This window comes from Urocampus carinirostris, chromosome 7, assembly GCF_059441175.1.
Source record: "Urocampus carinirostris isolate Australia breed hairy pipefish chromosome 7, RoL_Ucar_1.0, whole genome shotgun sequence".
NCBI lineage: Eukaryota > Metazoa > Chordata > Actinopteri > Syngnathiformes > Syngnathidae > Urocampus > Urocampus carinirostris.
In genome coordinates this window covers 19210833-19235678 of record NC_142355.1, presented here as the reverse complement: position 1 = coordinate 19235678, position 24846 = coordinate 19210833, and the positions used below count along the sequence as shown (strand labels likewise).

Here is a 24846-nt window from a genome sequence, read left to right as displayed (position 1 = left end):
CCTAGAAGCCACTAGGAAGCCCCAAAGAGCCGCCGGTAGCTGACCCCCGGATTACACCATGCAGCGCCATCTAGGGGTCATAATAATACACATTTTTTTACCTGGGACCAAATAAAACCCTGTAACCAGAAAGCCTGACCACAGCATTTGTTTCAAAGTCGCTTTGCTAAAAACCCCAAAACAGAGAGTTTAGTTTCAAGAACGGTGACACACAAACACAGGATGAAACTTTATTCTGTTACATGAGTTTTGGAATACATGATTTTAGTGTTGTTTTAAATGCTAATTAACGTCAACCTTCATGAGGAACTCTTGTAGTTATCATTGTGTAATGTGATTTGTGTTGCTGTCAATATACAAGGAGAAGGATATCAAAGGATGCGGTGGAATGTTATATCCCTGAAGTGCCTTGATTGAAGCCGCAAACCCAAATATTGTAAACATGTTCGATTCACATTCGACAGTTTAAGTCTCGCGTTAGAGTTTCACAGTTCCGGCGATAATGGCGGCGTAAACCTCTGCGGTGAGGGGAGAGAACGTCTCTCGTGTTGCGTTCAAGTAGTACAACGGATCGTGGACGAGAGAAGGGTTAAAGCCTTCTTCTACCAGTTTGGTTTTCATCAGCTTGAACGTAGACGTTGTTTCCAAGGAGGGCTGAAAGACACGGTTTCATATTTCATATTCAGATTAATACTAGCTATAATGTAGTACTTTGTTTTTTTGCTTCCGAAAAGCGTACAATAATACCTCGCTGTAACGCGGTTTACTTTTCGCGGATTTGCAACGTGCATTGTGTTCTGCATTCTGATTGGCTAAACAGTCGCCCCACCTATTTTTTGCCTGTGTCTGCCTGAGCACTGATAATGTGTCGGTCTAAGTTGTACACGAATGTAAAACAGCTTGATGAACCTACCTTACAAACGTGCAAATCTTGTTTTTTTTTATTATTATTATTTCGAGTTTCTCTAAAAGCCAATATGTCAACAAAAATGCCTCTGGGTCAACTAAAGCACCATAAGGCAGAGGAAGTTGTTTTCTATCGCCAACAGATTTAGAATTCTCCACTTGCTAAAGAAAGGTAACAGCTTTTTATGTCACGTTTATGTTTCTCAATAATGTCCACATGATGGCGACAAAATACCACCTGAAGTGGATAGTTTTGAAAAATTCATCTTTAATTTTAATACAGTTTGCCAAACAAAAAATGGCAAAAATAAATTCATAACAAACTACTCTGGAGATCAAAATTAGACAACCTATCGGAAAAGCAGGGCAATTTTAAAATAATATTATGGAACTACAACCCTTTTTTCACAAAATGACAAAGGGCATTTTACAACGCAAATATTTTAGAAAACGCACCGTCTAAAATTAGAGAACTACAATGATTGGCATGGGGAAAAAAATCTGAAGGTTACAAAAGTCAGCAAATAGTAAGTTGTACAAGCCTTTACTGTGAATGACTTCAGCACATCTGCTGCCAGAGTATAGCACCAGTCTCTCACTGCTCTGGTTTGCATTTGGTCCATCCTTATTCCAGCCTCCTCCACTGTTCTGTGATTGTCGTGTGGGTTGAGATCAGGACTCTGGGCCATTAGTTTAATGTTTTCTCTTTTAAATAAATTCTTTGGCACAGAGCATTTGCACCTTGTAATCGGGAGGGGAAGCCGAGGATACCTGCGTCCTATCGGGTAGGTGTTCCTCTAGTAGTGTTAAATTCTACGGAGAGGCGCCTGCAACAGGAGATCTTAGCGTACCTGTCGAACTAATGTTTTTAAGACGCTTTTTTGAACATTTCAAATTATGTGGGAAATATATGTTAGGCTGGAGAGAGATTTGTCAGGGATATTATAGTTTGAATCTGCCTTTGAATGATTTTATCCTTAAAAGTGCCTTAACGAAGCCAAAGATTATATCCAAGTGCTGTTGGTATTTATCCTCTTGGGGCCCGCTATTGATCAAGATGGCATTCGCTTTGGTGCTGGGTAGGACCATTGGGTGGCAGTAGCTCAGGAGGTAAAGCGCTCGTTCTAGGATCAATAGGTCGCAGGTTTGATTCCCGGCTAGAAATGTCCTTGGGCAAGACACTGAATCCCTAATGCCCCGATAAACAGGCTGACGCTGCTTTCGGTGTGTGTGAAGCACATTGTAAAACGCTTTGGAAGGTCTTCATTGACTTGTAAAGCGCTTAATTAATGCAGAACATTTCCATTTACTGCGCCCTTTCACCCGGTACACCCTATGGGCGTGAAAATATTGGTAAAGTAACTAGTACCAACTGTTTTTAATAACACGCCGAACACTAAAATCCTTCCCATTTGACATGGATGCTTACCTGTATCCTGATGAATCGCGGCCGCGCATAGCTCGGCAGATAGTTGAGCGCTTGTCTGTACACGTCAACGCAGTCGAAATCTTCTCCTTCTGTCAAGGTGATGGCCGCCATTCCCGCCCTTCCCTCGTTCCCTTACATAACAAAGAAAAATGACACACATCCTACTACAATTGCTTTTATCTTCCTCACCTTCCACTTTAACGCCGTAAACGTTGGCCAGCAAAACAGAAGGCGCCATTGTCAGGACATCTGCGACCTCAGACGTGGACACGTTCTCACCCTTCCATCTGTTCAGCAGTAACAGATTTTTTTTTTTTAATCAGTGCAAATTAACCCAGAAATAAACGAGATCTTGACTGTTGGTCCAGCTCATTGTCCTGACTTGTTCTCAAACACTGCTTTGAATCCTAACATATGCAATATCACCTAAAGTGACTCCGTCAAAAATCTAGGTATCATATTCTGTGTTGGGGACGTTACTTTAAAATAGTATAATTATAGTCAGGCAGCACGGCGGTTGAGTGCTTAGCGCTGCACAGTTCTGAGGTCATGAGATCGAACCTTCCTGTGTGGAGTTTGCATGTTCTCCCTTGCATGGATTTCCTACGGGCGCTCTGGTTTCCTCCCACATTCCAAATTGTCCCTCGGTATGAATGAACTAGTGTCCGTCTCTGTGTGACTTGCGACTGGCTGGCAACCAGTTCAGGGTGTCCCCTGCCCGAAGATGGCTCGGATGAGCTCCAGCACCCCCGTGGCCCTACTGAGGATAAGCAGTGCAGATAATGGATGGATATTTATAGTCACTCACTACTTCTTCCAAAAAGTAACTGTTTTAGTAAAGGAAATACTCCTAAGTAAAAATAACCAGTTACCGGGGAAAGTAACTATTCCTGGTACTTTAAAAATAGGTTGTTGTATATCAAAGAATTTGACATTTTCCGAACAGTATTTCAGTCAGTAAAATAGAGGACTACCGAAAGGCAGTTGAGTTATAGAACCTTGAAATATTTATTGCACCTCGCCAGATTTATCCTACACACAAAGTGCAACAAATATAACCAATAAAAATATAATAACAATTTGCAGTAAACAATATGAAGTGAGATTAATAAATTCGATAAGAAAAAAATAGAAATAAAACCCAAAATACAATAAGGAAAAAAAGAGATAAAAGAACAAAAAACAACCCAAAAAAACTTTTTGAAAAACATTAACACTGAAAAACATAGGAAGTAATATGAAATATCTATAAATCTCCCTAAAAATATGAAATAAGAATCACGTTTTATGCTCAATAAAGAAAGAATCCCCCCAAAAATGCATATTGAACAATCATGAGAGAAAATATGTGCCTCGGAGAGAACCAGCTGTTGTTTGGTTGGAGAGCTTTTGTGGTTCACTGTCTTGCCAAAGGACATTTTGAAATTGAACTCTGAATCATTTAAACTGAGAATTGAACTTGCGACCGACCTCTTGGTCCCAAGACAACCACTCTACCTCCTTAGCTACTGCTGCCCAAGAAGTCTCTGCTCCCGCACAACTAGACTCACTCACAGCTTCATCCACCAGGCGGTGAGACTACTGAACTCTCTCAACTCCCAGTAAGAAGAAAAATAAACATTAATGACAGTATGATGAAAAATGACTAATACAATTTCTTTTTTTATGAATTAAGTTTTATGTTAACCCTTGAGGGGCGCTAAATAATACAAACTGTTCCTTTAAAGGAACAATCAATTATTTTGTTAGGATTTAAAAGCATTTCTTTAAAAATTACAATATTTTTTCCTGATGGAAGTCAAATCCATGTAATAATGGTATCAGTACTAATAATCACTTAAAATTTGAGTTTTTCAGAAGTAGATCTAATCATTTGCCGGAAAAAAAAGTCACACATAGTATAAAAACCTAATTTCGTTGTTTAAAGGGACAGTGTGTATTACTTAACCACAAGATGTTGCTGTATGGTGGAGCGCACCCAAAAAACGAGTGCTAAAAAGCAACGTGACCAAAATGGATTATTTTACTTTTTGAGGTTTTGGGAACCCATAGTAGCAAAGTGGTGGACAATGATGTTGTCTAGGTGAGGCTCATGCGATGTCAAATAATTACAATTTACGGAGATTTTAAAGAATGCAATTTTATTTGATGGTTGGTGTATTTTTTTTAGAATGACAATAAAGTAGATCTGAATCTGAATTTTTGTTTATTTTAGTCAATATTTGTTTTTATTTTTCTTAACCACTAGGAGATGTAAAATATATAATCTGGGAAAACAGCTTTAAAACCCTGACCTTATTTTTCGAGGGACTGTGTATAATACATAGTGACCTCTAGTGGTACAAACAAATTAAGTTAAAAACAAAACATTGATTTAAATACCAAGCAATAATACATGAACTAAAAAAGAATACATGGACAAAATTGTATTTCTTTTACATTGTGGAATGTTAGATGTTGCCGCCATGATTGTCTGGCATCTTGCTGCTATGCTGTGCTTTTGGGACTGGTTTTGTTTCTTATTAAACAATACAGTGCCGTGCAGGGGTGAAATTTTACACACTGGGGCATTACACATGCATCCATTATCGGCACACTGCTTATTCTCAGTACGGTCGCGGAAGTACTGGAGCCCGACCCAGCTATCCTAAGGCAGTGGGGGCAGGGGACACCCTGAACTGGTTGCCTGCCAGTTACAGGCCACAAAGACATAGAGGAAGGCTGATAACTGGATTTGAACCCATGACCTCGGAACTGTGCCGCAGCCTCGCTAACCACTCATCCACCGCGCCGGCCGGGGTTTTAAACAAACAAGAGAAGAAAAACACGCGAACGTGCCTAAAAGTGTCCCCGACGCGATCGATGAAGTAGACAAAGTTGTCGGCATCGAAGCGAAGGAGATCTCCGGAGTTGAAGTAGAGGTCGCCGTTTTTGCAGACGTTGCGGAGACGTTTTTTCTCCGTCTGCTGCTCGCTGCCGGCATAACCCTGGAAGGGCGAACGAGGGGTCACTTTCCCCACCAAGAGGCCCATCTCACCTGCCCCATGCACAACACACACAAAGCATCACTCTCATGCTTTTGAAAATAGCTTTTTCAATTAAAAATGAACAAATCCTACCATATGGGACCCGATCAACCCACATAACAGACGGGGAGTGTACTTACAACCATTCGAAAACTGTAGATGCGAACATTTTTTTCAGGATATCGGAAAATATCCGGACAATGCTGTAAGTTAGATTTCGTATTGTGTGCACCTTTTTTAGAGTACAGAACATTACCGTAGTGCTTTTTTCCGCCGCTACTGGCGTGTGGTGCTGTGAGAGCTCACCCAGCATCCACCCCGAAGAAGAAATCCGCTTCCTCTTCCTAGTTCGTGTGTAAAATTTCTACTGTATACTGTATCTTCAGCGCGCTAAGAACATTGACATTTTCATTTTTTACTATCTTGTGCATCCATTCAATATGGTTGGTGTAAGGTGTAAAGAAAAGGATTTTGAAATGAAATTGGAATAAGAAAGATTGATGCGGTTGAGAGAATGGTTGGATCACTCTTTTTTTGTCCACTCTCTACCACAGAGGAGAACTTCTTGAAGTACATCTTCCAAAAGTAAGTTAAACTCAACTTTTTTATCTTTATTGGGCATATTATTTTATAAAATGTTCAATTGTATAGTCCTTAATCACAAGGAGTTTCAAAGGGCTTCACAGACCACAAAATGTCAACGCCTAATGTCTAGCTTTGTTTTTCAGTACTATGTTTCATCATTCAGCCTGCATTGTACCGTTATAGAGCATATTATTTTATGAAATGTTTATTTTTTAGTACAAAACAATACAGGTTACTTATACAATACTTAAACATACTTATATAAACCTTAAACATACAAAATATAGCATTGAAGCAACTTATGAACAATTTCAACTTACAAACGATCGTCGGGAACATATCTCGTTTGTAAGTTGGGCAGCGTCTGTACTTTAAAAAATTAATTACTTATAGTTACTCGCATACATGCCATGTCATGTACAGTATTTTGTTAAATATGTCCTCCTATATTTTTATTTCATTTTGTGGTCTATTTTTGCTTTCATTTCTCTTTCATTTTGTCGTTTGTTTTACCACATCAAAAAGTTTTTCAAACGAGGAGGCGGGCCTGTTACCTGATCTTTGCAACTATTGGTTGATCTGCGAGGAACAAATCGGACTCTATTCTGATCAACCAATCGGTGAAAAGCTACTCCAGTTTGAATAACGTTTTGTTGGGACAAAATATACGACAAAATAAAATACAACATGAATATTGAAACTCAATAAATGACAACGTGCGTAAATATATGACATAAATGTAATTTATGTCATATGTTTACGTGATTTATGTTCATTATCATAGTCCTGGTCTGGATGGAAAAATGACACTTTTCATTTAACAAGAGCGTCGTGACAATAGCAATAACGTTCAGATTTCTAGATCGAAGACGAAGTGAGCATCCATGAGTACTTCCGCAAAGAATTGGGGCGGCAGTAGTACTCGTCTTGGGATCAATATGGCATATATTTGTTGGTATTTATTTACAAATACATTTATTTGTTACATACAACTCACCCGTGGCCGCCTCGACGCAAAGCCCTTCTGAGTTTCGGACAGGTTCCTCCTTCTCAATGTCAAACTTGATCAACTTGAATGGGAAGATCAACTGGAGAGAGAGGTTTACGACACGTTTGTTTGAAATCTCCTACGAAACAATCATTTTTTGTTTTTTGGAAGATAAGGACTCCAGCGACACTGTTGGAATCAGAGCCCCATATTTTGTACCTACTCTGGTCAAGAAATTGAGCCGTCCCACAGCCCCGACTTTGGAGGTGTAATTGAGAAATCCGATGTTCCCCTCGGTGGAAGCGTAAAGCTCTTTGAATTTAATGTCACCGAAGCGCCTCAGAAACTCTGACCAGACGTCAGCGCGAACGCCGTTGCCGATGGCAAGACGCACTCTGTGCTCCCTGTCGTTGTCCTTCTGCAGACGGAAAACGCAAGGAAAATGTCTCAGTACAGATGGGGATGAGCGAATTTTTCAGACTGTAAGGCGCATTCAAAAAAAACAAGAAACTGCGCCTTATAATCTAGTGCGCTTTATATACTGGAAATTACGTTGGAAATGCATCTTTACAATTGAATGATACGGCATACAGAAACTGCTCCTTCTCTGCGATTATATATATATATATATATATATATATATATATATATATATATATATATATATATATATAAAGTGATCTTTGAGTGCCCTCTTGTGGTTAACATATTGAATGCTTGTTGCACTAATTCATTTTAATTGTGAAATAATGTTAAGTTCTATTAAATGAAATGAAATGATCTGCATTTATATAGCGCTTTTCAAGTCAAGACTTCCCAAAGCGCTTTACAATGTGCTTCACATTTCCGATTAGCAGCCGTGCAGCCATGTAAGGCGCTAACCTGCTTATTGGGGGTATTAGGGGTTCAGTGTCTTACCCAAGGACACTTCGACATGTAACACGGAGGTGCCGGGATTTGAACTACGATCTCTTGATCCCAAGACGAGCACGCTACCTCCTGAGCCACTGCCGATAAGTATTTACTTATTTTTACAAAACCTTAGCTCTTACTGTAGATTCGATGCGCCTTATACTCCAGTGTGCTGTGAACATGAGATGTATATCACAAAATACCGTTTTTTTAGGGGTTCCCTTTATAATCTGGTGCACCTTATTCTGCGGAAAATACGATAATATGATTTCTATAAATCATTTCAGATTCCCCTTAAAGAAAAAGATAAGATATAAAGATTAACGTCCGATTTTCAATGTACAGTTTGAAGTATTCATAGACAAGCATTACCACATGAGGTAATTTGTTATACCAAAAAGTGCATCCCTGCCGAGATTTGCATCCACTAGCTACTAAAAGCACTTTTACCTTGTTTTATCTCACTTTGATATCACTTTTCGGGAACGGAATGGCGAACATATAACCAAAACCACTTTGTCTTGCATTTGTTGGAAATGTAATACAACTTAAATCATTCCGTCTTTGTATTTGTTGTGAATGTAATCGAACGGTAATGCACACCGTATATAAATCACTTTTGAGCAAGTGACATGTTTATTTTGCCTTTTTTCTACTCAAATTGCTCGTATTGAAACCGTTATGCACTCTACCATAAAGCTTATTATGCTGAAATGAGCTGTCAAATCATCAAGAGATAAACGGGAGACGAATGCGTTTTCTTCTCATCGCCAATAAACGTAATAATTGTATTTTGTATTTTACTTGAATAAAAAGATCATCCTGTGCCTAACTTTGTCACAGGAACAGAACTTCAATAAAAATACAACATCAGAAATACTAAAAAAAATAACTGAAAACAAAACAAAACACTGTAATACTTTAAAACTAAATCACATAAAGTGCTTAAAACAGGGACCTAATGTACTATTTTGGTCTAATTGTGGTCGTTTCAAAACCAATTTAATGAAACGAATCTACTTAAAAAGAAGTATAACATGTCCCACACTCCAAATATTTGCCCACCCCTGGAGTAGAACATGGAATCAGTTCCAGTAGGAATGCAAATTAACAAGTCATGTGGGGCCCCAAATCTTATTTTGCTTAGGGGCCACATGAAGGCTTGGGCCAGGCCTGACGTGAGGAACTCAACAGTAAAGTCTCCAATTGATAGCAAAATACTTCACCACAAGGAGTCGCTGTATTATGATACAGCACTTGAAGTCAATATTCAAGAAAGCAATACTAGGGAAAGCCCAAAAGGATGCCAGGTCACAAAATTTGGAAGCCTACTTCCTAATCATGTAAATACATGTGGGGTTCCACAAGGTTCAATTTTAGGCCCAGTACTTTGTATATGCTTCCCTTTGAAGTATCAGTTGGGGATTTTATTATCTTGTTCTATGCTAAATGTCTATATACAGCACCTTGAGTGGCATTTTTTTGCCAGAAATGTGCTTTACAAATAAAGTTGATTTGATTTGAAATCATTAAAAGGACACTTTGTAATATACAGTGGCTCTTACAGTATTTTTTAAATGAATGACGTTTCCGTGGTGCAGGGATTAGTACATTTGCCAATTACGGGAAAGGTTCTTGCCTGTGATTGGTCCGATGCCACACGTGGATGGCTGTCGGATACGATTGTGGGTCTTTTGGAGAACTACTTTACTCAATTATATTTTTTTTTTAATATGGTCGCGAATTTGAATAGCGCGTGTAAAACAAGGGCGTCCATGGCAATAAAAGGGTTAATTTACTAGTCTGGCCCCTGCAAGAATGTTCTTCTACTATCTCCACAACTCTAATTATATGCTTTGAGCGTTTAATTTTTAAAATCACTTGGCTCATTTAGCAGGTACACAAAAATGTCGGGAAACTTCAAATGAGTTTGTCAGTCTTTGTACAGAGAACATGGTTCATTGTCAATGATTGAGAGTGTTGAAACTTGTCTATAGACAGTAGGAAATAAAATACACTTCCTGTTTGCTCATTCAATAACTTTATGAGAAGCAAGCGCTAACTTTATTGACTCTCCTACACTTACACCCTGCAGTGTTGACGGAAAAGAACGTGCTCGCCTGATCCACAACTGGGTTAGCGTTCAGGTCCTTTGGCAAACACTTTGCAAGTCTTGCAGTTTGTCTTTTCATAATCTCATGGCAAACTTTTGAGCAGTAGGTCACCAGAGTTGGGACTAACACCTTACCTAGGGAACAAGATTGCTTTTCTCGGTAACGACCAATGTTCCCTCTAAACTGCGCGCGTGCGCAATCGCGCACTGCCCTCACATTCTCAGCGCACAAGAAAATCTAGCCAGCGCACAAAATCAGGGCTCGAAAGTGCTAACTAAGAAGCGAATTAAGTTAAAGTTACAGTGCATGAAGGTAAAAATACACAGGTTCCCCTGACGCTGTTTTCTAAATGCGGTATTTTGAAGTCAATCACGAAGTCGAACGAAGTTGAGTAAAGTCGGTAGTTTTTTGAGAACCGGCTTCTTCGGCTCGGCTCACTAAAGAGAACCGGCTCTTTCGGGTCCCAAACGGCTCTTCAGGTTGTTTTTGCTTCTTTAATCCCTACACGACCAAATATTATGTAAAATTGTGCAAAAAAGGACTTAAAGGAGGGGGCAAAATAGAAAAAAAAGAAAAAAATACCAACATGAAAAAAGTGAAAAGCTGAGAAAAAAATAAACTAAAGGAAGAGAAAAAGAAGGAAAAATTCAGAAAAAGCCAGAAGAAAAGAAAGAAACAAAGTAAAAAAAAGTAAATAGAGAACAAAAAGAAAAAAGTAACAGCTAGAAAAAACACAATGAGATTTTTTTTAAAGGAATTAAAAAAGAGGGAAAAAGAAGAAAAAGTGCGTTGCATTCAAATAATTTCCAATTATACCAAGTCAATCTTGTTGCCAACATTGTACTTCCACTAAAAAAATGTGATTAAATACAGTTCTGTATCGTGCAACCGACTAAATAAGCCCCCAAAAATGTTAGTATTATGCGACAAAAGATACCAGAAAAAAAAAAAAAAATCTTGTGAAAGAACGTTTGTAGGCCGTACAACCTTTGCAATAGTACATTAGTAAATAATTTTGCATTACCAGAAACTCTGCAAAATGTAACGTGATGTCAAGTTCTGGATGTGTCTAATAATGACTCAGTTGCCACACTTGGGATTGCCGTTGCTCACTGTTGTTTCAAGCGTTGCTCACCAACTTTGTGTGAACGCTCAGACCCGTGGAAAATTAGAGGGAACATTGGTAACGACTATTGTAACTAGTTATTAATAACGTTATAACTCATTTTAGTGTACAAGTTAATACAACTGAATACACGGATGGTGGCGCAGTGCCATGCACTGTGTACGAGGGGGCTGAATTTCTCCTCATGCAGATATTGTCCTGACTGTAAATACTGGCATCCAAGTCGTATTCACAACTACAAAAACAAATACTGACATCATGGAGTCAGTTAACATGCACATATTTGGTTGTATGTCACCAGTAGCAAATGGTAGGCAGAGAGGGGGCTGGCTGATACAGAAAAAATCCCACAAAATTAAATTAAAATTTATACCTGAATTTATTTCATTTCATATATTTACAATACGATATTGTTATTTCTCTGGGAACATCTGAGCTTTTTCTTTAGGTAATTTTGTTCATATATGCTTATGTCATTGTTTTTGGTCTTATAAAAATACATGCATTTTATTTATAATTTATGTATTAGTCTGCGGTCTGTGCAGCCCTTTGAGACTCCTTGTGATTAAGGTATATACAAATAAACATGTCTTGATACAAGAACAATGAAATCAATGGGGCAAACGTGAACTCCAAATTTACGGTGTGCTGAATTTTACCCTTTTTATTTGTAAAGTTATTTTTGCAATAAACCATGCCCGGGGAGAAAAAAAAAACGTCTTTAACAGTACCCAGAAATGAGAAACGATCGAGTGGTTTGATGTCCAGAGACAAAATGGATATGGAGCGTCTCAGCTAATAGTTTGCAAACTGTCATGATTGCACAAGTCACTGCTTTCACAGGGTTGGGGAACACGTTTTCCACTATTTTGTGATGTGACTATTTCATTATGTGACTATGCAAGTATATACGGTAATGTGTCACTTTTCGAGTAACACGCTACTTTTGGATGTCGCTAATCTGGGGGTTAATGGAATTATTTTCTAAAGGAAGTAACTAGTAAATGTAACATTACATAGATTTAAAAAAAAACTGTGAAAGGACAGGAGAAAGAAATCGGACCTTGGGAGTGTTGCAGAGGTAACGCATGGTTTCCCCGACGTACTGCACGACAGTCACATTGTGCTCCCTGCAGTCGTCCCAGAACTGAGAGGCGGAAAACTTCCTCTTCAGCACAAATGATATACCTGAACACAAAAATTAGCCGTATGAAAGGGGTGACAATAAGTGAGAAACAAAACCTAAACTCTGTCATCTCTTTGGTGGAACTTGATAATACCATGTACTAGATTTGATCTCCTACAGGCAAGATAATTGAAATATAATGGGTCAAGTCATGTTTATTTGTATAGCCCTTAATCGCAAGGATTCTCAAAAGGCTGCACAGACCACAGACTATTCCAGATTACGGATTATTATTACCTCAATGAGGCGTTTTGTGTTTGTAGAATATGTAAGGGAAATTATAGTTTGATTATAGTTTAAATTTGCCTTTGTACGATTTTATCCTCAAAAGTACCTTAACACCAAAGAATATATCAAGGTGCTGTTTGTATTCTTACAACAAATGTATCCACTTGGGGCCCGCTAACTATTAATCTTTATTAGGTCTTCGCTTTAGTGCTGGGAAGTCTGCTCAAGAGCTTACCTCCTTTTCTACATTCCTTGATTTTACAGTGACAGATTGTACCTTTTGTGTTTCACTTTCCTTACTGCTCGTTTATTATGCCATCTAGCGACCAGCATTATTCACTTCAATCAAACAGTGATTTCGTTCTAAACCAATCAAATTGTTTCATGTATTCATGTTATCTTGCTTGAGCCAATCAGATGTGTTGTTTTATGCCTGTGTTTTTAATAAATGAGTCTCTAGCCATTTGGGATGCGTGATTCCTTCCTGAGCTGATCTTGGCAACAGATTTAGGGGAAAGCTCGGATGGGAGCCGCCTCCGATGAAAGGGCTATCAACAACTTAATCTCTGACTCGGAGTGTGTTCTTTCTTTATCCTAAAACAATCTAAAATTCAAACCTTGACAGAATTCAACTGAAGTACTTATTCAAGTGCTGTGCTTCCTGCCGTCCGTCATGGCTCTCATTCTGCCAGGGAAGGCAAAACGGTCAATACCATTGATGGCTCTGAGCATGTGAACAGTAATTGGTAATCAGCTCCGCCCTTTTTAGCTCAACAAGTTCCAAAATTGCTCTTACCAAAGATTAAAAAAACTGGTGAATTTTACCCGGTAACACATTTTGTACACACAGAATACCACATACTGCATTTAGACTCAGATAACATATTAATGTCACAAAAATCTTTGGGAATACTTCCCATTTATAAGGACAGTGTGTATTACATGACCGCTAGATTTTGCTGTATCACGCATCTAAAAATGACGTGCTAAAAAATCACAAAGAAGAATGCAAACTACAGAGACTCAAATCAACCAAACTGCGTGTTTTCTTTTAATTTGTAGTAGTAAGGTTTTCTGCCTTCTAATGACCCTTTTACAATTAGCAATTAAAAAATTTAAATTACAACAATAATGTACTGTAAAAAATAAAAGCAATTTTTTTATACTAGAAATGCAATTTCGAGGTGATTTGCGATTTTAAATGAAGAGTGCAATTTTTTTTTTATTTTTTTTTAAACCTGAAAAATCTACATTTTTATCTAAAACAAGTCAAGTCCCATTTATTTGTATAGCCCTTAATCACAAAATATCTCAAAGGAATGCACAGGTTATAATGACACAACACTTTTTTAAAAAAAACACTGTACCAACAACCCCGCCCAAGTAGAGAATGCCAAAACTGGCAACGCCGGGCCATTATGCTTGTGTAAAACAGATTAATGATAAGATACTAAAATACCTGTAGGATGAGAATTCAACCGTTAGATGATAGATAGATTTTTGCTGAATCAGAGGTGGGCAACCGGATCCTTGAGGGTCGCGTGTTTTTGGTAGTTTCCCTTCTTCAATTCCAATCCCCAGGATAGCTAACAAGCTCCTGTCCGCTTGCTAATGATCTGAAAATTTGAATCACTAAAGTTCAAGAAGAGAAACTTGCAGGACAGGTATGCCCGGGATGCCCACCTCTGACTATATGTATCATGATGTCTTTTTAATGAATGACAGTTTTTTTTAGCACCAGGGGGATCTAAATAATACACACTGTCCCTTTCAAATGGGGCCCAGAATTAGTTGCAAAAAAATATGTGGGTCCCCAAAACAAAACTCTGTCACCAAGGACAGGGAGGCCTTTAATGTACTCCAATACCCTAAAGGTTGACACATTTTCATTGAAAGTGGTTGTCTCCATTGGACAGAAAAAAAGTATTTGAACACCCTGATATTTTGCTATTCCTCCCACTTAGAAATCCTGGAGGGGTCTAAAATTTTCATCGTAGGTGCATGTCCACTGTGAGACCGATAAACTAAAAAGAAAAATCCAGAATGAGATTGACCGTCATGTTAAGCGTCTTCCATTTTCTAATGATTTTTCCAACAGTGTACCTTTCTTCACCAAGCTGCTTGGCAGTTTCTCCATAGCCCATTCCAGCCTTGTGGAGGTGTACAATTTTGTCTATGGTGTCTTTGGACAGCTATTTGGTCTTTGCCGTGTTACAAGTTCAAGTCTTACTGATTGTACGGGGTGGACATGTGTCTTTATGCAGCTAACAACCTCAAACAGGTGCATCTGATTCAGGATGATACATGGAGTGCAGGCAGACTCTTTCAGGGTCACAATTCTAGATGATACAAAGGTGCTCAAATACTTATTTGCAGCTGTATCAAATAAATATACTGTTAAAAAATCATGGATTGTGATTTATGGATTTTTCTTTTTAGTTTATCTCTCTCACAGTGGACATGCACCTACAATAAAAATTTCAGACCCCTCCATGATTTCTAAGTGGATAAAATAGCAGGCTATTCAAAAACCTATTTTCTTTACTTTAGATGTTCAAGTCTATTTTGAAAATGAACGTCTATGTGAGTCAATCATGTATCCAAAATAAAAGAAAAATACGAACATGGATTCTTTCAGTAGGGAAATAAATGTCATTGTTACCCCTTTCCATGCAGCCTCCTAATCCAATGAGGAATCCCGAACTGTGGTAGAGCGGCATGCTGATGTAAAGGATGTCGTCTTTCGTAACGCCGCTGCAACGCTGAATGAAGGAGGAACCCCACATCCTCTCATGGGAGATGATCGCGGCTTTCGGCAAACCTACCAGCAACAGATTACAATCAGTCAGAGAGGGAGAAACAGAAAATCACTTGCTGGATTTTTGGGATGTTGCGGGAGTTCCAGTCCCTTTTGACCACAATGAGTAGATTACAGTGTATGGGTTTCACCACAGTCAACATGTGTCAACAAACTAATTTAAGTCAAGTCATATATGTTTGTGTAGCCCTTTAACACAAAAAGTCTTCAAAAGGGCTTCCCAGAGCACAACAACAAAAACTAGTAAAATATAACATCAGTTATATAAAATATTTGTGTGTGACCGGGAATATTTTAAGCTACATATGGAAAAAGTACATTTGTAATATGGTTTACATAGTCAAACTGCCAACTATGATTATATCAATTATAATAATATTGTACAGTGGAACCTCGGTTCTCGACCATAATCCGTTCCAGAACCCTGTTCGAAAACCGATTTGGTCGATCACGGAAAATCGTTTTTCCCCTTAAAAGTAACGTAAAATCGTTTTAATCCGTTCCAACACGCTGAATGTTTACCAAGAACGTAAACATGAAGCTAACCCAGGCTAATCGTATGTTCGCGTTAGCGTAATCTTCCATACGAAAGATTATGCTAACATGAACGTGGAAAAATTTAAAAAAAAAAGGATTATGAATAGGATTTCTTACCTTTGTGGTGGACGGTGGGGAGAGAAAAATCATCAAAAGTTTTTCAACCTCTTCCAAAACTTGCGGCAGTTGCTTGCTTATAGCGATAACTTCCTTAGCCGCATCACTCGATTTCACAGCCTCCTTATTCTTTACTATCGTACTGATTGTAGATTTAGCCATGCTGTATTCACAAGCAAGATCGGAAATTCGTATACCTCTTTCATATTATGTCTTTCTTAAAGGCAATAGTTGGACGAACAACTTGTTTTTTTTTTCACCTGTCCTGCTTGCACCGACCTTCTTCGGAAGCATAATTAGGGGCTAAAACACCCGTCTGCCGCTCAGCATCGCACCCTAGCGTAGTGGCGTTCGAACTCCGATTTTTTGACCGAACAGCGAAGCAAGAATTTCTCGAAATTTTTGGTCGAACACCGATTTGTCCGAACTGAGAGGCGTTCGAAAACCGAGGTTCCACTGTATTGTGAAATTTAAAGTGAAGTAAAAAAATGTATAAAGGAAGCTTGCTAAGGGAGCCAGACCAAAACTAGATGGCTATCTAGAAAGGATCAACAGCAAACAATGCCTACAAATAATAATTTGGCCAATCACAAAAGAAAAACGAAGGGAATCTGGTGGGTCCTAGAGACTGCTCATAGAGCACTTTCCTTCAGAACGACACGAATCGGTTGCCGCTTTCACCAATTTGCCTTTTTTTCAGCCCAGTAGTAAATACTTTATTCGTAATCGCTATCTAACTATATGGTAGTCGCTATTTTGAATGGTGAGATGATCCGAATAGACGGGACGTAAACAACTCGAAGGAGAGCGGAAAACCGCGCCCCTGAGAACAGCATCAGGTGAGCGGGGATACATCTTCGTTAGCATTCTGCAGACAAAGTAACGCACCACTTTTGACCGTCAGTAACGCTAACGGCATTGTAACAGCAGAAAAAGTGATTAGATTACCCGATTACCAATAAAATAATGCCATTATTTATAACGCCGTTATTCCCAACACAGGGGAAAACTAAATAATTTGCATCACATTAAAAAAATATCATTGATCATATTTTACTAAGACAAAAAAATGAAAATACAAGAGACCCTAAAAAGCTACTTCTCACAAAAGAGCTGGAATTCCCATGACAAGTCTGGTATTCAATCGTACCATTTTACATGACAGCTCCAAATTGAGGACTGGACCAACCATTGGCGTCCTTTTCATGCACTTTATTTTATTCTTCTTCATTCTAAAGCGCGGTCTGTCGAGTCGGACTGCCAGGAAACAGGGCATTGGGAATCATTTCAAACATTTTGTGAGAGATATACAAGATATAAACTCTCTGTTGGCAGAATTACTCAGATGAAATCACTTGATTAGGTTTTAATCTCCCTCGCGAATTGGAACGTGGACGACCGAGCGGCCATCTTCCCACAATACCTCGGACGATCACCCCCCACCCGGTCAGAAGGCGTGGTTTATTTTGACACATAAGCAGGAAATGAAGTCACACATAAGCGCGTCTTCACAATAAAATGAAATACAATAGAGAAACGTATTTACAAAGAAAATGGAATTAGACTGATCTTTGAAACGTGACCATGTGTATGTGTGTGATGATAGTTTTTATATTCTTAAATATAAAAACAGGTTATTTCCTTAGCACACATTTTCAAGCACCTCACCAGAAATGAAAGCATTTTCCCGACCTTATTAAAAAAAAACACTACATTAAATTTCAAGTATTGTCAAGGATTTCAAACCCCGTACGAATCCTTTTAGCAGATACCTGTAGTTCCCGACGTGTAGATGTACACAACGGGGCTTCTCCAATGAACGTTGGCTCGGAGATCTCGGGGAAGCGCTTGGTCCGAGGCTTTGGAGATCTTGTCGCTCAAGAAGGTGACGCCCTTAACGTCGCGTGACTCCGACAAGGAGAAAACACTGGCCCCTTGTGCTTTCAACGCAGGTAGCACGTCTTCCATGGCATCCAGCAATTCTAGGATTTTTCGAAAGTCAAGTTAAGACATTTGCTAGCATTAATACGTTGTTTAGGTCTTAGTCCAAGCATAACATTTTGATGACCATAAAAGTCGGACTATAAGCCGCACCCAGTACCTTTTTAAGGGAAACCCATTTTATACATACATGAGCCGCGTGTGCCCACATTGAAACATGTGATATTTACAAAAAGAGACGGTACAATATAGTGATATACGGTACCTTAACCCCTTAACGGTCAGACAGTGGGCCGCTTGACTTTTGATAAACAAGTACATCTGTACGATGTCATATATTACTGAGGGCGGTCATTTTGAAACTTACTAACGCGTGAATTTGAAGTTGCTCAGGACTCGGCTAACTACCAATCAAAATCCTCCTGCTTTCTTCACAATTTTCCTGCTTTCTGCAGCAGGACCATCATTGAGAAAAAGTGAAAAAAAATGGCTGCCACCAAGGATCGTTGAAACCAGGTGGGTATTGCAATAAAATTGTATTTTAAAAATCAGAAAATTACATATTTAAACTTGTCGGCAACAATTTCATTTTCTTTTCTATAAGATAAAATAAAAACTTTTTCTCGAGAGACACGGAAATACTAACTTTGGATATGCCCCACTTAGATGTAGGGGACTCAACTTCAGGACAGAATTGTTCTTTCAGGCAGACAAGCTGCTACCCCCGACCCTTCCTTTTGCCCCCCTTCCAAGGATGACCTCAGCTGACTCCACACACCAGCAGAACTTTTACAAATATACCTGTTGCAATGTCAAAAATGATCAAACAATGTCAAAACATGTGACTTGAATACTGTGTTTTAAGTCAATTACATTAATTTAATTGTCTGGCAGATACTGTGTGAATGTGGGTCAGTTGCACGTTATTTTGCAGGTGCACATGAGAGGTCGCCGCGACATCTGCCCCCCAGAGGATGCCGGAGAAACTGCAATTCAGAGCTGACAGAGGCAAAATAAATAGTTCTCTGGAGCCAGCTAAACAAGCAGAACAGGACCAAATCCTGGCCTGTACGCTAGACTGGGCTTTCACATTCATTTTGCGCTCGGAAAATGCCGGTCTACTTGTGACTCCGAGAGCCAAGAAGTCTGCAGGCTCGAGAGCGTTCTCCATCCGGGCCCCGGTGTTATGGAACGCCCTGCCTCTGGAGATAAGATCTGCAGCATCAACGGAAGTTTTTAAATCGAGGCTTAAGACACACTTCTATTCCAAAGCGTATGATTGATGCCCACCTCATATTCTGTTTTGTCCTGTCTTTTTCTGACGCCTGCCTGGCTGATACGAAGGAGAAGGATGATTTGGGATGGGTCAGCGGACCAGCGTCTGACCTAAAGCATGTCAACCCCTGCATTTACCAGCTGGTAGAGACGGGAGGCAGCGTCGTGGCCGTCATAGACTTTCTGGACTGGTTTGCAGGCTGGGGGCGTCGTTGATGTCATGCGCTTTCCCGACATTTTCAACATCTTACCTTATGTTTACTATTATGTGTACAGTAATGCTAATTGTAATTCACCCTGGTCAATCCTGGAAGGGGGATTACCACATGTGAGGTCCTTTCTCAAGGTATCTCTTTTCTCCTCACACTGAGGTTTTTGAGTTTTTCCTTGCCCGCATGCTGGTTTAAGATCAGGTAATTGTGTAATTTTGTAACTGTAATCCTGTGCAGTCCTTTGAGACATTTTTGTGATTAAGGGCTATATAAATAAATTTGACTTGACTTGATTGAACAATAACCACAGTCCATTTCATGATACAGTGGGACCTCGGTTTTCGAACACCTCTCAGTTCGAACAAATCGGTTCTCGACCAAAAATTGAGAAATTCTTGCTTCGCTTTTCGTTCAAAAAATCGGAGTTCGAACGCCGGTACGCTAGGGTGCGATGCTGAGCGGCGTACGGGTGTAGATCGTGTAGATTGCCCCCACCCCTCGTGAAGAACTGTTATGACGTGCGTGCGCACTTCTTTTCGCTTTTAATATCGGTGAACGGAGTGTTTTAGCCCCTAATTATGCCTCCGAAGAAGGTCGGTGCAAGCAGCAAAATTGCTACAGGTGAAAAAAGAAGAGTAGAGTGTACAACTATTGCATTTAAGAAAGAAATAATAGCAAAATATGAAGAAGGTGTGCGAGTTTCCTATCTTGCTATACATACAGCATGGCTTCTGCTGAGCACCACAAAGGTAAGAAATCCTATTCATAATTCTTTTCTTTATCCTTTAACCGCTCACCACTTTTTGTGGAGACCCGGGTGCTAAATGACGTGTAAACGACCTGATTTTTTTATTTTTACACGTTCATGTTAGCGTAATCTTTCGTACGGAAGATTACGCTAACGCGAACGTACGATTAGCCTGGGTTAGCTTCATGTTTACGTTCATGGTAAACATTCAGGGTGTTGGAACGGATTAAAATGATTTTACATTACTTTTAATGGGAAAAACGATTTTCGGTGATCGAACAAATCGGATTTCGAACAGGGTTCTGGAACGGATTATGGTCGAGAACCGAGGTTCCACTGTACTAGCTATTAGAGTGACATTAAGGGAGTTTTACAATCATGTAATACTTAAGCCAACGTTATTTTCAATTCTAAAATGGTGCCAGATGAGATTTTAACTTTGATCTTTTTTTGTTTTATCTTCTTAATCTTGTTTTGTTTTCTGTCTTAAGTTTCTTCTGTAGATTTTTAGTAAAAGAAAACCGTGTTTTAGTTTATTAATTTATTAAAACCGTTAAAATAATTCACGTAAAGTTGTGTGTAGCCACCCTTCATAATAACTAAAAAAAAAGGGTTTTCATCGGTTTTGCTGATATAATTGTCTAAAAACGCAGGTGGTGCTGCAAAAGGCGAGACGATTTTGAAAAGAATAAACTTGGCTCTTTATCTAATTTGGTCAATCGATTATTTGTTAAAATAATTTATTTAGCCACCAAATAATAATAAAGTTCGTGTTAGGTGAGGCACTGTCAGATTTAAGAATAAATGAACCTACATGTTAGTCATCATTTGATTGAAGAAATCAATATATATAAAATGAAGTATAGAGAAAAACGTTTTATTGTCTAAGTACATGCTCTGCTCCTTTTAGATGATAATAGATAATCCTCCATTATGAAAAAAAGTCTACACAAAAAGAACAAAAAATCCTGGATAGCTTGACTTGCTGTTTTTCTTGCTAATACTATCACTATAACTATATTGTTTAGAGCTGAGGTATGCGGCAAATCATAATCTTTGGTCTCGCGATCGCCCTCTGCCATGAGGCAAGAGAAGTGCATGCCTCACTTAGCAACTGTGGACGCTCAGCACAGTAACACACACCATATGAATTGTATTGATAATGTTTATCATGTAAACATTCAATCATTTTGAAAAAGAAAATCCAAAAACTGTTAAATAAGAAAAAACGTTCACACCGAAGGAATATCACCTATTTAACCCGCCTAAGACCCGAGCTTCTTGTTTGATGTGCATTTATGTCCACGCATCTTGACGAGGGGTCTTAGGAAGTTAATATATTTTGGATGTTACATTCTCAAGATTACAGGTGAGGCACTGCCTCCCCTGACTGCACTGTATTGCTTGAGATGACTTTAAGAATTTGACATATTTCTGCGCCAGTCTTTGACAAAAAAGACCATTTTCTGAAGTTAGCTAGCTTGAAGTTAGCAAATCAGGCACTTGTCATCTTCTACCTTGGTTTCATAAATTTATAATAGTCTTTTTTTCCAAAGTTTATGTATATTTCCAGGCTCACTTGCCTTCCCTGACTGCATATCATTGGGTTACCATTGATATAAAATCGATAAAAGTTGTGTCATTTTAGAACACCAGTGAGCTTAAAAAAAAAGTGTCTGTTTTGCATATAGCCGTTAAGTCCTATTAAATAAACGCTGTGAGCTGTTTGCGTAAATGCCCGGTGGAAGCTTTTCGTAAGACCAAAAACAAAGAGATTTAAACCTTGTATTTAAAACAATTCTGTCACTCAAAAACTTACGCATGTAGCTGTTAATTTACAGGAAATATTCTAATGAAATCACCCGTTATAAACCTTAAATACCAACAGAAAACCGCTTTTTGCTAAAAGCAACAAGTTTTATAAAGTGGATTAATATTTAGTCCATTTTGCCACTGAAAATTAAACAAAAACACCTATTTATCACCAGATGACAATATTTCTGTAGTATACAATAACAAGGACGAAAATCCGGGAGAATTTCCTTTGACGAATAAAGAGGACGCAAAAAATGTAACTCACACGAAAACGACCATTTTAGTTCATTTTAGCTCATCAAAGACAACACAAGAGTAAAGTATTTTGTTAAAGTTCGGTCTTCACAACTGCTGTAAAGACAAAATGGCCGCTCCCTGCATTATTTAATAGTATTGATTTCCCGCAAAAAGTGGAAAATGTTATGTTGAGATGCAATTGTTTAATATGACGAATAATCAAAGTGTTGATTCTAAGACTATGACTGTGGCTTTTATTATTTAAATTTAGGGGGAAAAATTGATTAGGATAAAAATAATATCGTCAGGACCAGAACGGAAACAGGACACTTGCGTAACATTTACCACAAGTTATTGAAGGAACGAAGGGCTGCGCCCACAATCTGGTGTTCGCTCTCGTACTAGGCTTGTGATCCGAACACGGAAATGGATCTTCCGTGGCGAGCGATGGCGGTGTCGGGACGGAAAAAACGGGTCGGTAGCCGGGACAGGAGAGCAAAAACATGGTCGGGGTCGGAAACGAGGCGTAAGCCAAGACGGGAGAGCAGACGTGATCGGGATCAAAACGGGTTGTAGCCGGAGACAAACGGGAGCAAAACGGGACAGGCGGGGGTCAGGGTCGAAAAATACTTGCCTCGTATACACGGAGATTCGCAGACGGACTGACAACAGGGGATTGACAGGACTGAGTTCAAATAGTGACAGGGAGCCAATCAGAACCCGTGGCAGTTGGCGCCAAATGAGCGGACACAGCTGAGTCACATCAGTAATCATGACAAGTATAATGATTAACCTATTAACTAAACTTCACAAACTGAAAACAAGGCAAGGTCGATGAAATGTGACTACAGTACACACAAAAACAACTGTGACTGAATCCGGACATTATTATTGCTTATGAAATAAACACTAAAGGAAAAGTCCCATCAGTGACTTCCCTGTGTTGGAAGTGGAATCGGAAATTCATCAAATATCTATGCTGAAGTGTGCACTTCGGCGCCCAAGTGCCCTCTAAGTGTATAAGCCAGAAATGCAGCACCGAGGTTTATCTTCGGGTATACTTCGGGCTCGGTCCCTCAAATCAAGTGTGAAATTCGCTGCCAAAGTACGTGCGAGCCAGAAATGGGGCGTCGCAGTCCACACTTCAGCACTCAGGTGCAGCGCCAAAGTGCGTTACTCAAGTAGAAGGACAGTTACTTCAGAGTAACTCAAGTAAAAAGTTGTCGTCCAAATAATTACTTACTTCTGCACCGCATGTACTTACTAAAAGCAAGTACATGCGGTGCAGATTCTCCACAAAGAAAAAGGAAAAAAAAACGGAGAAAAAGAATCCTGGCCTAGCACAACTTAAATAAATGTGGTCATGAAATGTCCAAGATCTTACCGCTATCCTATTCTAACAAATTTAACTGAACTGAAACCGTAAGTTCACAAAGACCGTCAAAAGCTTATCTAATTAGCTGGAGCGTACACAGCATGTTTTGTACTCGATTAAAATCTACGATGTACATACAGATAGGGTGGGATGGCAGAGCTACGCCCTTGCACAATAGTATTGCCTTTTACACGCTGGTTAACTACTGTTAAAAGAAAATAACTCTGAAATTGTTTAATTGATGTTGGAAATGTCAGGAAAAAATGTTAAAACGTCATATCGTCACGTCATATTGTCAAATATAAAAAAATTGTGAATATGCTTGATGGCTGTGTTTTGCTGCTGTTGGTGTCAGTGGATTTGTTCAGACCGAGGACAATCGACTTTGGCCTGGACGGATCTATTGACACTAACAAAGATGTTATATAATGAAATTGTGAATATGTTTGATTTTCGAGAAGGTTTGTTCAAACCTCACTTTGTGTTTGCTGTTAAAAACGTAATATTGGAATATAATATTGTGAATGTGCTTAATTGCTGTTGAGATTGTCATGATTGTTTTCTGTTTTTAGTGTCAATAAATTTGTTCAAACCAAAAAAAAAAATGAACTCAGCCAGCCATATGACAAAAGGCAATCGGCAAATAAGGCACAGTTTTTTTTTTCAATGACTTTAGCTTTCTCGTTATATACATACAAGAATCCATCTATTGGATGTACATCGTTAGGCTAACACTTGATAAATCGAAGTGAACGCTCATTGGTTGGTGTTCAGGGTTTTGAGTTTACCTTCATTTTGTGCGCATTTCTGACTCAAATTCTTGGACTGAAATTTAGGGGTCAGCAACCTGCGGCTCGAGAGCAAAGCCCTAGTGGCTCCCCGGAGCTTGTTGAGAAGTGTTTGAAAATTTTAAAAAATGGGGTGTCATCCATTATTTGACAAGCAAAGTTTGAAGGAAACCTTTTCTTCAAATCAATAAAAATCATTCTAACATTCTAATGTATCGACTATTTTGGACATTTTATGGAAAACACACTATTGTCACACATATATCAAATACATTGTGCGGGGAAAAAACATGAAATATTCTGAATGTTTTCCAAAACTTCAAGAATATTTTGAATATTTGATATCAAATATTTTAAGATCCCTTTTTTTCTTTTGACTTTAGTATTTTTTTAATTCAAGGCTTTTAATTTTTTGCATCCAGATATAAGTATTTGTGTTTATTCGTTTGTCCGTTATGGCTCTTTCAAGTCAAGTCATGTTTA

General features: G+C 38.9%; 1 protein-coding gene across 1 annotated transcript in view; it reads right to left on the bottom strand.

Moving 5' to 3' along the window:
• Window positions 1–216: 216 nt before the first annotated feature.
• The window catches only part of LOC148362560 (long-chain fatty acid transport protein 2-like), a 29434-nt gene continuing 4804 nt past the window's right edge, over window positions 217–24846 (bottom strand). Inside the window, exons 2-10 of the mRNA XM_088339993.1 lie at window positions 17745–17954; window positions 15163–15321; window positions 12150–12274; window positions 7158–7352; window positions 6944–7034; window positions 5174–5372; window positions 2525–2622; window positions 2336–2466; window positions 217–654 (exon numbers count right to left, since the gene is read on the bottom strand). Coding sequence (XP_088196119.1) covers window positions 478–654; window positions 2336–2466; window positions 2525–2622; window positions 5174–5372; window positions 6944–7034; window positions 7158–7352; window positions 12150–12274; window positions 15163–15321; window positions 17745–17954 — 1385 coding nt within the window. The 3' untranslated portion in view covers window positions 217–477. The remainder of the gene's footprint in view (window positions 655–2335; window positions 2467–2524; window positions 2623–5173; window positions 5373–6943; window positions 7035–7157; window positions 7353–12149; window positions 12275–15162; window positions 15322–17744; window positions 17955–24846) is intronic.